The 15,468-nt window shown below is 36.8% G+C and overlaps 1 protein-coding gene and 1 non-coding gene across 2 annotated transcripts in view; both read left to right on the plus strand.

Annotated features, from left to right (window-relative positions):
* Enoph1 (enolase-phosphatase 1) overlaps positions 1 to 14,965 on the plus strand; it is a 28,197-nt gene extending 13,232 nt beyond the window's left edge. Inside the window, exons 2-6 of the mRNA XM_005339322.5 lie at positions 1,657 to 1,758; positions 3,504 to 3,706; positions 5,419 to 5,551; positions 8,386 to 8,509; positions 13,895 to 14,965. Of these exons, the coding sequence (XP_005339379.1) occupies positions 1,657 to 1,758; positions 3,504 to 3,706; positions 5,419 to 5,551; positions 8,386 to 8,509; positions 13,895 to 14,034 (702 nt within the window). The 3' untranslated portion in view covers positions 14,035 to 14,965. The remainder of the gene's footprint in view (positions 1 to 1,656; positions 1,759 to 3,503; positions 3,707 to 5,418; positions 5,552 to 8,385; positions 8,510 to 13,894) is intronic.
* Positions 11,224 to 11,354, plus strand: LOC120892474 (small nucleolar RNA SNORA70). Its single transcript, XR_005737192.1, has one exon. It is a non-coding gene; the product is annotated as a small nucleolar RNA SNORA70 (small nucleolar RNA).
* Positions 14,966 to 15,468: the final 503 nt, after the last annotated feature.

A 15,468-nucleotide genomic window follows, 5' to 3' on the forward strand; every position in this document is an offset into this window, starting at 1 on the left:
CATCACTGTTATTTCTAGTTCTCTGAAAAATGTCATTGGTATTTTGATAGGGATTACGTTGAATCTGTGTAGTGTTTTTTTTTTTTGTTTTTTTTTTTTTTTTTGGTTGGTGTTTGTTTGGTTTGGGGTTTTGGGGGGGGGGAGCGGGGGGGTACCAGGGATTGAACTCCACCACTGAGCTACATCCCTAGCCCTATTTTGTATTTTATTTAGAGACAGGGTCCCACTGAATTTATGAGGGCCTCGTGCTGGTGAAGCTAGCTCTGGAGCCACTGGGTTTACAGGCCTGCTCATGGGTGGTTTTTACTCATGATTATATTTCTGATTCTTACCACCTGGCTTGTTTATATGAGTCATTCAGCAAATATTTGAATAAATGAGTGAATGAATTTAAAAATAAGAAGCTTTCTTGAATTCAATTATAGATTCTCCCAAAGTGTAGGGTCTTCTCTGCAGTGTGTACTTGTGTTCTACACTCACAGCTTGTCTTTTTAGGCATGTTATTCCTAAAACTGTTTGGGCTATTATACCTTGATTTTATACAACATTCTGCTGTACCGTTTACCTCACCCATTGTCCCACAGTGTGTTGCACTACCTGACTGGCTTCTTAACCTTACTGTCAGTGAGGAACTGTTTTCCTTATCATCTAAATCCACTTCTCCATGATCTGCTCAAGAATTAGCATATCTTGGCACAAAGTAGATACTGAAAAATATTGTCAAATGTGCCACAGTTTGATTTGAAAAGATATATATACTATATTTGTTTATAAAAATATAAACATTTTGACTAGAGAGAGTACTAAAGGTGTAGCTCATTGGTTGAGTTTGTGCTTGGCATGAATAGGGATCTGGGTACAATTAATCTGCAGTACCAGATAATAAAATTTTGACCAAAGAAAAGTCATTTGCAGAGCATATGTTGCTGATAGATTGTTTATTAGTGAATTGTTTTACATAATACTTTCTTACAAAGAAAGAATTGTAGTGATCAGATTTTTTTTAAAAGAAAGAGAATTTTTTAATATTTATTTTTTAGGCGGACACAACATCTTTATTTGTATGTGGTGCTGAGGATCGAACCCAGCGCTGCACGCATGCCAGACGAGCACACTACTGCTTGAGCCACATCCCCAGCCCGATCACATTTTTTTTTTAAATACTTGTTATAGGGTGTCATTTTTTTCAGCAGCCATTTGTCATTTTTCAGCACTGTGCATTGGGGGTATCATTGGGAACAAGACACACTCAGTCCATGCCCTCAAAGATCTGTGCTCTAGGAACATAGTTCAGAAGTTGGTATCCTTTTTTTTTTGGTAATGGACCAAGTAGTAAATATTTTGGATTTTGCAGGCCATATTGTCTTGGTCCATATCCCCATTTCTGCCATTATGGCCTACTAAATAGCCAGAAACACTGTGTAAATAAATGAATGTAGCAGTATACCAAATTTGGCTCTAGAGTTGTAATTTACCAGCTCATGGTATAGTTCGCGTTTCTTGGTCTCTGTCTCTGTCCCACTCATAACAGCAAATTTTTGCTAAGTTCCATTGATTTATCTGTTAAAATTAGCTAAGGTGAGATTATATAGAAGAACTGGATCTCATCACACAACTGGCAAAAGCTAAAATTCTTTGTTTTACTCATTTATCCAGGACATTTTATTTCCTTACATCAAAGAAAATGTTAAAGAGTATCTGCAGACACATTGGGAAGAAGAGGAGTGCCAGCAGGATGTCAATCTTTTGAGAAAACAGGTTGGAATATTTTCTCTCACACATTCTCCTGTGTCTTATAGTTGAGGATGCCTAGAGTCTTAGAACGTTCTCTGAGCATACTGTAAAATCAATGCCCTCAATTCACAAGGGAAGAAAGTTGTAGTGACTTGCCAATTTAGGAATTCACAGTACATAATTAAGGTGCCAGATCATGGCAGATTGTTGTCTATAAAATTGTCTCTTTCAAAAGCTGTTTAAATTACATGAACATATTATTCATTAATAAAATGAAGCCCTTTCTGGGTAGAATGCAAAAGGTTTTATGCAATCTCATTGCATATTTCATTAATGTCTCCAAGTGACAGCTTCTTATCATTTTCCACTCTACTGCCTCAGGGCATGAGTCCTTACCACCCATTTTACAGTGCTCCTGCATCCTCACACCCTGACACATGCCACACTTCTTTTTTTTTTTTTTTTAAAGAGAGAGTGAGAGAGGAGAGAGAGAGAGAGAGACAGAGAGAGAGAATTTTTAATATTTATTTTTAGTTCTCGACGGACACAACATCTTTGTTGGTATGTGGTGCTGAGGATCGAACCCGGGCCGCATGCATGCCAGACGAGCGCGCTACCGCTTGAGCCACATCCCCAGCCCACATGCCACACTTCTTACCCATCTCACCCTAGGCCTGCCCTTCAGACTCACCTTGGTGGCATGTACTTCATCCTGCCTCTTCTCTTACTCAGTCCTCATTCTGTGTTCTTCTTTCACATTGTGTGCTATGCATCTTCTGTTCTCTTGATTTTCTTACCGGAATTGCTTTAGTGGCAAAGATCAACCATGAGGAGCAGCAGTAACTGGCAGTTAGTTTTCCTACACTGGATATTATAGAGTGCTCTCTATAATTCTGCTATTTAATATTACAGTTTAGGAACTATAGTCATGTTCTTTGAATCATGGGATATTTGGGTTTGTTGAATTTTCTGGATAACTCAGGGTTGATCTGAAGTATCCTCCCCCCCACCCCCCAGTGATTACCTTCTTTTCTCAACCTTGTTCTTGAAACATGCATACATAATCCCCATCCCAGACTCACATGCGCTCTTTGCTTTTTTTAAGAAACAGCGCTGGGGATTGAACCCAGGAGCGCCAGGAGCATTTTATCTCTAGGCTATATTATTTTGAGACAAGCTCTAACTGATTTGCCAAACCTGGTGTTGAACTTGTAATTATTCTGCTGGGATTAAATGTGCACCATCATGCCTGGCTTCCCTTATTAGGATTGCATTGTCACAAGGTTATTCTAAGTAGCTTTAGGGTTTTTGTAAGATGTGGGAGATTATAGTAGGCTGAATGTGAACCAATTGCATTACTTCACTAGTTTCTTTTCATTAAGTCTAGCCATAAACTAACTTATGAGATTTTCTGTTTCTACTTTAAATTAGTTATAGTACAGAGAAAATGATCAGATGCAATTGAAAATCCTGGTTTGCTGATCCTAATGAGTGAACAAAAAAAGACAGTTGTTCTTATAATTATGTGCTCATTCTCCTCACATATAGTATGCCTTTTGATTTAAATTTCAGCTTTAGCAATCTAGGACAGGTAATATAAACTTATTAATTATAATCCCATTTCTTTTAGAGGTCATTCTCTTAGGAATCATTTGCTAGGGCTTATGATGACTGGAGAAAATTTATCTGCCTGGTTTGGGGGGCTCATTTTTAATGACTTTTTTAAAAACTATGCAAGAAACAAACTTCATGTTGTTTCCAATTTAAAGGCTGAAGAAGATGCCCACCTGGATGGGGCTATTCCAATCCCTGCAGCATCTGGAAATGGGGTAGATGAACTACAACAGATAATCCAGGCCGTTGTAGATAATGTGTGCTGGCAGATGTCTCTGGACCGAAAGACCACAGCACTCAAACAACTGCAGGGCCACATGTGGAGGGCAGCATTCACAGCTGGACACATGAAAGCAGAGTATGTGCTCAAGTGACTAAAATATTTCACTAAATATGTTTCTCATTAGTCTTCTCTCTCCATTATAAGCCACATTGTTAGTAAAATGGACACATTAGCATTGTTTTAATCTAACAAATGAGCTGTTTTGTTTTTCAAAGCTGAGCTGAAAGGATTTTACTCAGCTGTATCCCAAGATGTTCATGTCTGGCTTTGTGGATGGTTGAAGTTAATTTTAGACCCAGTTTAAAACAACTTCCTAGAAAATGATGACTTCCTTGAACTAAGTCATATTGGATTCTTAGCATACGAGTGACAGCACTATTGGTCTATTTCCTCAGAACCAACAGATCACCTGCATTTTTGCCTTGTTAGAAAAAGAGAATACTGTGAATTATGAGCCCGTTATTTTGGGATTACACAAAATGTCAGCACTGCCACTTTTGCTAGCTATGCTCTTGCAAGTGTTTTCCACAGATCCTGTGAGTCTTGGTTAAGGGGTTCCTGATATTCTTTGCCTAAGGAGGCTCTAGAGTATCATATTGCTGAGAAATTCTTAATAAGAAAACCTTTGGATCCAAGACTTGTTTACCGCTACCTATATTTATTTTGTATTTCTGTCAAATGAGATGTCATTCCTTTATATGATAAACATCATGTGCCTTTTTAAAGGATATACTGGGATTTCAGGATATGCCAGTGATCTGGGAATATTCAGCTGGCTTAATCTATAAAACATTCAAAAGTGTGAAGCCAAGAGATTGTTTTCCCAGTAGTTGGCCTTTCTTTTGGTTCTTTAAAAAGAAGAATTGGTTCCACATCGCAGGTTCTTTTACTTTTCTTTTTACTTAGTTCCCAGGATATTATTTTGACCACTAAATATGGCAAAAACTGTAGAATCAATAGGAGACGTGGAATGTCGGGAATCAAAAAATCAAATACTGTCAAGTCTCTTAATTGATTTGTTCAGAATAAAGTTTTTTGTTTGTTTTTTCTGTGTAAAACTGTAGACTTTCTGAGTTCTTTAAAAAATTAATTCCATTATCTAGCTTATAGATTTGTAGCATTGAGCCCCCAGACTTTTTTTTTTTCCCTCATTGTTTTGGATGAACATATTTCTAGTTCCATGTCTTAAAGCACAGTGGACATAAATTAGCCTTTTCTTTTCATTAATTACATCAAAAATTATATTACAATGTAGTTTTAATTAGAATGTTTTGGTTTTTGCTTTTAAGTTCTTTAACAACTTTTAAAACACAGTTTATTTTGTTCTTTTGAGATATACATACATGACAGTGGAATGTATTTTGGCATATTATACATACATGGAGTATAACTTATTCTAATTAGGATCCTATTCTTGTGGTTGTACATGATATGGAGTAACCCTGGTCATGTATTCAAATACAAGGCTAGGAAAGTTATGTCCAATTAATTCTATTGTCCTTCCTATTCTCCTCCCCACTTCCTTAACAATTTAAAAACCCACTTTCTTATTTCCTTCGTTTACCTGTAATCCCTTTACATTGTCAAATTGTTCCATATAATCTGCTGTGTGATCTTGGAACTCTAGTAACATTTATTAGAACCACAGGAGTTCACACTCTATGTAGAGTTGGTTCGTAATGTTACCATTTGAGCACAAATAGAGAAGATTGTGTCATCTCTTTTCTCTGGTTTTCATCTGACTAATGATGTGTTCCTGCAGTTTAATTTTGTAGTTTTCCCTCCAGGTTCTTTGAAGATGTAGTTCCAGCAGTCAGGAAGTGGAGAGAAGATGGAATGAAGGTGTATATCTATTCTTCTGGAAGTGTGGAGGCTCAGAAACTATTATTTGGGCATTCTACAGAGGGGAATATTCTTGAGGTAGGTTACTTAGTTTGCTTTGTTTTGATACTATCAAAGCACAAAATAATAAAAGGAATGTACTACAGTATAAACTAAATCATTCAGATAATTACCTTTGTACATGCTGACAGATTGTAAAGAGAAGTAGAAAAACTTGAATACATTATAGTGAAGGGAGAAATGTTTTGTTTGGTGCTAGTTTTTTGATCAAAGTCTCAAACATTTTTGTGGGTTTACCTGCAGAGTTTATATTAAAAAGGTATATTCCTGGTCCCTGCTTCCTAGCTTTTTTTTTTTTTTTTTTTTTTGTAGTGGGGATTGAACCCAGGGACACTTAACCACTGAGCCATATCCCTTTTTATTTTTTATGTTGAGACAAGATTTCACTAAGTTGCTTAGGGCATCTCTAGGTTGCTGAGGCTGAGGCTAGCTTTGAATGTGTGGTCCTCTGTCTCAGCCTCCAAAGCTGCTGGGATTATAGGCATGTGCAACTGCTCCTGGCTCCTTCCTAGCAAATCTTAATTGGCAGGTCTGGAAGGAGGAACCTGGAATTTGCTTTTATAAACATCCACCCTAAGGATACTGATGAGGATAGTCCTTGAACCAGCTATTATATGTGTGTAAAAATAGGTATACATGAGTTAGCGTATTCAGGAATACATCCTCAATAAATCAGTTATCTTGCCAGTGTTAGGAAATCAACAACTCAAAAGAAACTAATGGAATGCTTCTTTTGATTGTTTTAAAAAAAAAAAAAAGGTAAAAAGAAAACAGTCACTTTTGTTATTGAATATATAATTTCCTCTATATGAAGTAAAATTTACTGTCTTGAAAAAAAATAAAGATGCAAGCTGGCCACGGTGGCCTGCAATCCCAGAGGTTCATGAGGCTGAGACAGGAGGATCGAGAGTTCAAAGCCAGTCTCAGCAATAGCAAGACACTAAACAATTCAGTGAGACCCCGTCTCTAAATAAAATACAAAATAGGGCTGGGGATATGTCTCAGTGGCCAAGGGCCCCTGAGTTCAATACCTGGTACCTCCCCACCCTCAAATAAATAAATAAATATGCAAAATAGGATCATGCACAATGCTAAGAAATACATAAAGACTTCATTTTTTGTTGTTGTTATTCTTTTTTTTTTTTCCCCATTGTGCTGAAATTGAGCCAAGGACCTTGTGCACACTAGGCAAGCAAATGCTTTATCACTGAGCTGCATCCCCAGCCCTAAAATAAATATTTATTGAGCCCCTGCTGTGTACAGAGAATACTTTGGCTTTGGAGGTTGTCATATTCTCACTTGAGTACTTCCCTACTTTTTTTTTTATTAGTTTCTTTGTTTTAGTTAGGTATATATATGATAGCAGAATTCATTTTGTTGTATTGTACACAATTGCAGCACAACTTTTCATTTCTCTGATTGTGCACAATATAGCATCGAAACTTATGTGCAGTCATACATGTACCTAGTATAATGTCCATCACATTCCACCATCTTTCCTGCCCCCATGACTTCTTCCCTCCCCTTCCCTCCCTCCCTTTGTACCAGAAAACTTCTAGAATTAATAAATGAATTCAGTAAAGTATCAGGATATAAAATCAATACCCATAAATCAAATGCATTGTATACATCAGTGATTAATCCTTTGAAAGAGAAATTAGAAAACTACTCCATTCACAATAGCTTCAAAAAATAAAAAATAAAATACTTGATAATCAACAAAAGAGATGAAAGACTCTGCAATGAAAAGTACAGAACACTATAGGGGACTGGGGATATAACTCAGTTAGTAGAGTGCTTGCCTTGCATGCATAAAGCCCTGGGTTCAATCCCGAGGATGGGAAAAAAAAAAAAAAACCCACAAAATACTAAAGAAAGAAATTGAACATCTTATAACAAATAATGAAATTCTTTAATAATTTAAGACTGTTTTCTGAATACAGATATAAACTTTTCTGCTCTAACTAATGAAATAGGCAATAATAAGGTGAAAGTAGATAGGACATCATAATTGGACATCATAATTATCTACTGAGTTCAATAATAAAAAAATCTTCTTTGGTTACTAAATAAATCAAACAGAGAGGAAGCATGCAAAGACCAATCTTAACATTTTTTAAAAGTTAAATCTTAATATTGCCTTAATTTGGTTTTGTGTCCTCTTTAGACTTAGATTGTGAAGAGTTCTGAAGACATTCAGAAGATTACATCATAATAGCTGAATATAAATATGGACTTACTTTAACTACTGTTGATAAAATTAGCAAGTGATAATTAGAGAAATCTTTTCATTCTAGGATCAAAAGGGTAATATTTAGAACCTTTCACAGAGGAAAATCCAGCCCAATCTAATATGTAGTTTACATATAGCGTTTTTAAAGTAGACTGTAGGACATGTATATTTTAGATAAGTTTGGAAGTGCTAATGAAAACCAATTGGATTCTTTATTTTGTTTTGTTTTAGTGCTGGGGATTGAACCCAGGGGCACTGAGCTACTACATCCCCAGTTCTTTTTTTAAAATTTTTATTTTTAGATAGGGTCTTGTTAAATTGCTGGGGCTGGCCTCAAACTTGTGAACATCCTACCTCAGCTTCTTTAATAGCTTGGATTACAGCTGTGTACTACCACATTCAGCTCATCCAAATGTTTTTTACTGTGAAATCTTTATATTTACCTTTTGGAGCCTCTATAAAGTCCTCTATTAAGTAGATTTTCAATAAATATTTACTGAATGAGTGAAGCCACTATGATTGTCATGAGATTCAGAGGGAAAGGATACTAAATAAAAGGGATTTAGTGTGTTGCAAGTGTACTTATAATAGAGTTAGTGTTTCTCCTCTCTTTGTTCAGCTTTTTGATGGTCACTTTGATACCAAAATTGGACACAAAGTAGAGAGTGAGAGTTACAAAAAGATTGCAAATAGCATTGGATGCTCAACCAACAACATCTTGTTTCTAACAGATATTACTTTAGGTGAGTAATTGGGCTTTCTTCCTCCTTCCTTCCCTTTTTTTTTTTTTTTTTTTTTTGAAGTGGAGTCTTACTGTATTGCTCAGGCAGGCCTGGAGCTCCTTGGGCTCAAGTGATCCTCCAAGTAGCTGGAACTACAAGTACATCCCACTGTGCTCAGCTCAGACATATTACACTATATACTTCAGGAGAGGAGTTGGGCCTGATAGTATCAACATATTTCTTAAGTGAGAATTCTTGAAATACAATAGTTTTATAAAAAAGAAACAGCCACATGACCCACCTTCCTCTCCATTTACCAGTCCTTCAAGGTTGTGAATGGGAATAACACTGAAAAAAACTTTATTCTCTTCATTTTTCTCCATCATGGTACCCTTTACATCACTCTATATGTACACATATACACCAATGACGTGGGAGTATAGCAGAGGGAGACTTAATGTTATTGGGATGATCATGCAGGTCAGACCATAGGTGATGGTTAGTTAAGGACAAAAGAGTCACAGTGAACCTGTACCAGATGCATTTAATAGCAATGAGATCAGTTGTACACTTGTGGAAGGGGTATAAGAGAGAGAACTATAAATAGTTGAAGCAGTTTTACCTGTCATTTTGATCAGTGAGCTGTCCCATGATGAGTAGGAGCTTCATCTCTGCCTTCCTTCAATTGGTCTCTTTTCTCGAGACACCTATCGGGTAAATCTTGGGCTTCATTGTATTGATTTACCTTTTAAAGACTTTTTTTTTAAACTTAGCATTGCCGTTCGTATTATATACAGTACATTAGCATTATACATTATTACTTTAAGGGTTTAATGTGCAAAACAGCATGTACTGTCCTTTGTTGTTAGTATAAATTATTTTAATAATAGTTTAGATCAAATTGGAAACTCAGGTTTTAGCATCTGTGTAAGAATGTGATCTAGAGAATTATAACAAACATAAGTGAAGAGGTAGGTGAAGAGTGCTTGGATAATGTAATATCTGATTCTTATTTGCAAGCCCCTTGCAAAGAAGGCATTCCCATGTGGCTACTTTTATTTATTTATTTTTGAGGGCTGGGGACAGGGTCTTGCTAAGTTTCTGAAGATGGCTTGAACTTAGGATCTTCCTGCCTCGGCCTCCTGAGTAACTGGAATTTCAAGCCTGAACCACCAGGCCTGGCTGGTTCCAGCATTTGATTGTGTAGTCATTCTTAGAGTTCATGCATCTCCTTGTGGGCTTACTTTTGCTGTTTATAATTTACTTGCATTTGAGGGCAGTCCTACATATTTGAGTTTTTCTATTCTACTTTAGATTATAAATTTCTCTGGGACTGAGATCACACCCCCAAAAGAGCAGTTCTAACAAACTGGATCTGTGGCATTAGTCTAGAGAAGGATGTTAGGGGGAGGAGGAGGCTGTTTTCTTGTCTAGGTGTCTCTACATGACTCCTGGGCCCCTTGGAGGGAGATTCAGTGGCCTGTATATAAGATTACTCTCTCTAGACCTTAGACCTTCCTGTTTGTTGTCACACAACTAAGTTACTTCTACTGGTCTGGACTTTCATAGAGGGGGCCCAAAGGAACATCCAGGTTGCTAGCAAAGGTTCTTGCAGATAATGTATATGATCTATATTCTTTGTCTTCTGCTGACACTTAATCTTTTGGTCTGATGTAATAGGTGAGAGTTTTAAGTATATAAGCAGGTGCTAATTTGCTAAACTGATCTTTTTTTTTTTTTTTTAATCTTAACTTAGCGTAGATCATTTGATGTGTTCAGAAGTTACACTGCCTTTTTCCAAAAACAGTAATTCTTAATATCTTTGTTCCTGCCTTGGACTCCCAAATTGCTGGGATTACAGATGTGTGCCACAGTGCCCAGCTCTTTAGCACTTTAGATGATAGATTTCTGCAAGCTTAGAATGAATGTCTGCTTTGTACCATCTCTCTACCCAGTGAACCACTTGTTGATGAAATATATGATTCCACTTTTGATCCCCATGCCTTTTCTCTATCCAGTTTTTTGGTTATATTGATAATACTATAGTTTCTTTATATTCTTTTTCTTAACCACTTTTTTTTTTTTTTTTGGTAGTTGTACATCTATAATTTTAGGTCTTTTCTCTTTTCACTTAAGCATTTCCTTTGGGTTGCAGTTCCATAAATTATCTTCACTTTAAAGAATAGAAGTAATCCCCAAATGGGCCTCAAAATGAAATACCTTTCTCTTAGTCCTTTAAAAGAAGGTTTTATTTCTGTCCCTCATCTTCTGCCAGCCGCACACCCCATTAGGCAGGGTAAGAATTTGGATTATCTGTAGCTGGGATGAGGCCAGGTAGCTGGCTGCCTGCCTTTCTCTTTTCTGTCACTTCTGGTCCTGTGTTTTGGTACCACATGCTCAGGCTTCCACTGCCAAGGTAGAACAGAAAACCAAATTGATATCCCAGATGGTACCTAAGTATGAAAAAAAGAATTTAACGACCTCTTCTCATTGGAGAAAAGAAAAGCGATCCAAGAGTTTTAAGTCAACAAGTATTACTTAAGTGTCTCAATATTATACCAATAGAGCCAATAGATGCTTAAGAACAAAACTTGCCCTCTGTGATCTAGTTTATGAAGCCTGAATATGAAACAGCCACTAGCTAGTGTCAATTCCCAGATGGACTATAATGTCCCAACTTAGTCAAGATCCTGGATGCCAGTCGAGATGAAAGCTTTATTTAAGGAACTCATGCTCTGCAGCCAATTAAACTGTGTTCCTTTATTCATGGCAACCCAGAGTGTGATGGCTACAAACAGCAACCTCCTCCATAGTATATGCAGCCTGTTGCTTAAATGGGTTTCCCTAAGGGACCTTGGAAATGGTGCTTTTCAGTGGAAGTTCATATCTCCAATCTAGGCTCCAGAAAGGTCTGGTGGAGTATCTTTAGGAAACTTCAAGACACAGTGGCAAGTGTTCACGTTGGCCAAGTCGTCATGTCTATCCACACGAAGCCACAGAACAAGGAAAATGTTGTGATTGAGGCCCTATGTAGGGCTAATTTCAATTTTCAGTTCCCTAGCCACCAGAGGATCTGCATCTCAAAGAAGTGGGGCTTTATCAAGCTTAACACTGATGAATTTGAAAACATGGTGACTGATAAGCAGTTGTTCTGATGACTGTAAGGTTATATATATATCTCCAGTCATGGTCTGCTGGACATGGTAAACCCTGCACTCATCAGTCTGGGAGGTAGGGGCAAGTATAAGGCAGCTGCTTTTTCTGCTGACAAGAGTGGCATCTGCGGTTTGCTTAATGATAGCATTCTTACATGAAGAATAGAGTCTTTAGCACTTGGTTTGCTCAGGGTCCCTAGGAAGGTGACAGGCCCTTTCATAACAAGAGCAGAAAGTAGACTTGTACAAGTGGACAGGGTTAAGAAATGGCTTTCCTCTTTCAGGAACAGCTTATCTCTCAACACTGCTGTCCTTTAATTAGTCCATTAACAATCTGCTACTCTTTTCCAAAAGTTGCAAAACTGCCAAAGCTTCCTGTTGTGCCAAATTTAAATTACATAGACTTTTCCAAATTTTTTTTTTAACCTGTTAACTTGACTGTCCTAAGAAGCCACATCTCTCTTACCACAGATCTTGTCCTGTTTGCCACTCTGACTTTCTCCGTTCTCCCAGATATATGTGTGTGTTTTATTTTTGCCTAGAATTCCTCCTGTCTCTGCCAGTTTTTTTTTCCCTAAAAAGTGCAGATAGTAAATACTTTAGTCTTTACAATCTGTCGCAGCCCATGTGACATTTATTCAGTTTCCCCAAATCCAGGCTGATGAGGGGATTGGAAAAAAGATAAACAGACACAAATGTAGAGAAAGCAGTAATCCTAATGGGAGAAGACTGGCCAGGAGCAGCTCCCCAAGTTTATTATATAGGTTTAAACATCAAAAGGATTTACTGTGAGAAAACTTTCAAGATAAACAAAACTAAGTTATGGGTAAAACAGCTCATTAAAGGTTGTCAGCTTGCGCTCACAATTCTCTACCTCCAGGCATTTAAACTCAAGGCCATTACCAATAAATTCTGTGAGCTGCACAGAATCCCTTTTGAAAAGGGCATTACCATCAGCTAAGCAATCTCGATCAGCACCTTTCTACCAAGAGTTCTCCAAAGGGCATCATCTCCTCTGCCTTTCAAAGAAACCTATCATTCATTCGCCACTCCAACAACAATCCATGTCACAGCTATTTTCAGCTCTCTCCTTATAATGCAAAAGTAATCAGATGATACACAGATAAATGGGTGTGGCTATGTTCCAATACAATTTTATTTACAAAAGCAGGTGGCAGCCTATCAATTGCCAGCTGTAGGTCTAGAATACAGATGATGGAATCAGACTACAATTTCAAATTTTAGCCCTATACCACCTGTTAACTCTCAGTTTCATATCTTTAGGATGGAGGTAATGATACTATCTTGGGGTTGCTATGAAGATTTCGATGAGAAGGGGAGCTCCAAGAAAGTAGGAGCTTTATTTTATTCACATATTTCTGATCCTAAATAGTACCTAGCACATAGTACATGATAAATTCATGGGATGTATTAGTGGTTATTTTTCAAATAGAAGTAAAATAGAGAAAGTAATGTAACCCAGATGTTTTAGAGATATCTCCTACAATACCTAGTTCAATTTGACTAGTCCTATTTTTACTGTATCCCTCTGCTGCCACTGCCCCCCCAACACACACACACACACAAACTCTTTCTCTCTCTCTCTCTCTCACACACACACACACACACACACATCCATGTATCTTAAGATGTTCATAGTCCAATGAAGAGCAGAATAACAAGTAGTTATAAATTTATATTGTGATAGAGGTAAACACAGAGTGTTAAGGGAGTATATGGAATGTTCTGAAAGTCAGAATATTTTGAGCTGCATTTTAATGAGCATAAATTTGCTAGGCCAAAAATATAAGCAGTTTAGTCAGGGAGCATGACATGTTGGGGCTTGGAGATGAGGGCAAGGCACTTCAACCTGATTAGATTATAGGATTCCTTTTGTGCCGTATCTATTTAATTGATAGATACTGCCAATTATCTGCCCTTTGGGAAATAGCTCAGTTGCAGGAAGGAATGGAGGAAGGTTATGGGATGGAACATGGCTCTGACCTGCATTCATAAGTAGCAAACTTAATAAAGCTCAGAAATGTAGGATACACTACCATTCTATCAAGTCCAGTTAGATCCCCCTCTCCAATTAAAATACATAACATAGTCAGCCCCAGTGTGCCCATCTTCTAGCTTCAACAAAAATCAAGGCCAAATGTTCTTCTGTTCTTACATCCCCCTGATGACTTTGATGCAAATTGTGGATGTTATAGTTTGATATTTCTGACACATACTTTGATTTTCACAGAGGCCAGTGCTGCTGAGGAAGCAGGTGTGCATGTAGCTGTGGTGGTGAGACCTGGCAATGCAGGATTGACAGATGATGAGAAAACTTCCTACAGCCTCATCACATCCTTCAGCGAACTATACCTGCCTTCCTCAGCATAGAGGAAACTTCCATAGAAGACCAAACTGTTCCTCAGAGTTGTCCCCCTAGTGTCTAGTTTTATTCTAATGGCAAAGTAACTTACTTCTATACATACATATGTATGCAAGTATATGTATGTGTATGCTCATTAATTTTCATGGGCACATAAGTGAGGGAAAAAAAAGTCTTAAGTTCAGTGAAGAAACTTATTTAAAGATGCTCTATATGTAGAAATAGTTTGAGACCCTAACAGTAACCCACATTGAGGGCAAATTGTAGTTGATAGAAGAATACAGATCAAATGTGTTATGAGTATCAAATCCTATACCAAAATGAGAACTTAGTTTTGAAAATTATTCAGAGGCCTATTTTAAATACTGGAAATACTTCAGAGACATTCTTAACAATTCATTTCCCTTGTTTAATGGCGAGTTAGAAGAGTTACAATAGCTGTATTTCATATTTGCCTCCCTTGGTACAAAAGATAAATTTGTTTCTGCTCCAAAAGAGCAAAATAAGGAAAGAAAATTTACCTGAGTCTAGATCAGTCAAGTATTTGTTACTGAAGAAGAAAATTACTAATCATGTGGCACCCATAGCCAGTACTCACCTTATCAATGAAAAACATGCAGATATAACAGCTAAAAAGGAAATGTGGTTCTTTATGTCCAACAAAATGATTCTAATTCTGCTAGTTTTACCAGTTGCCTTTCTAACTTTATCTTCACACAGTTTAAAAATATATATTAATTGCTACTTACTATTTTTTAAAATAAAGTTTTTGCTGAAATTAGTTCATAACACCCAGAAGAGCCCTAATATGTAATAGTTTCCCCTTGAATGTGAGAAATGTAAATTTTATAACAGCATTATTTATCCTGGTTCAATTCTAGTAGGATTCCATGTCAGTTTTATGTTGTGATTAATAAAAGCATTCTCTTCTTTGTTTTATAGAGGTCCCTGAACTATACCACATATTACCATAATCAAAACAAAACTCAGATTGAAGAAAAATTTTTTAAATAAGAATTTTACTTTAGTTTTGTCTTAATGTGTATGAAGCATGTTTTAATGAAGTGCCAGTGGAAAAAAATCATGGCCAGCATTTGAATTATATATATATGTGAGGTTACTATTTCATCTGGGTTCTAAAAGCTTCAGTGTATTAGTGGAGTTTCTTATATTTATGAGAGTCTTATGTTTGAAGTATATCAGATAATGCTTGAAGGAGGCAAGTATTTTTCCTAATGAATTCTGGAGAAATAATTTTAGGATGTTTCAAATAAAGAGAAGGAAGTACTCTTGCAAATATGAGAGGACAGGGGATAGAAATGATTTTACGTTGATAATTTTGATCTTCTAGTAGCTAATTTAAAGAATCTGAAGACGACAAAATGTAGTAGAAAAATAGAAATATAAATAATTTTAAAATGGAAGTTGTCGCGTTCCTGGAG

The sequence above is a fragment of the Ictidomys tridecemlineatus genome, chromosome 9, assembly GCF_052094955.1.
Source record: "Ictidomys tridecemlineatus isolate mIctTri1 chromosome 9, mIctTri1.hap1, whole genome shotgun sequence".
Taxonomy (NCBI): Eukaryota; Metazoa; Chordata; class Mammalia; order Rodentia; family Sciuridae; genus Ictidomys; species Ictidomys tridecemlineatus.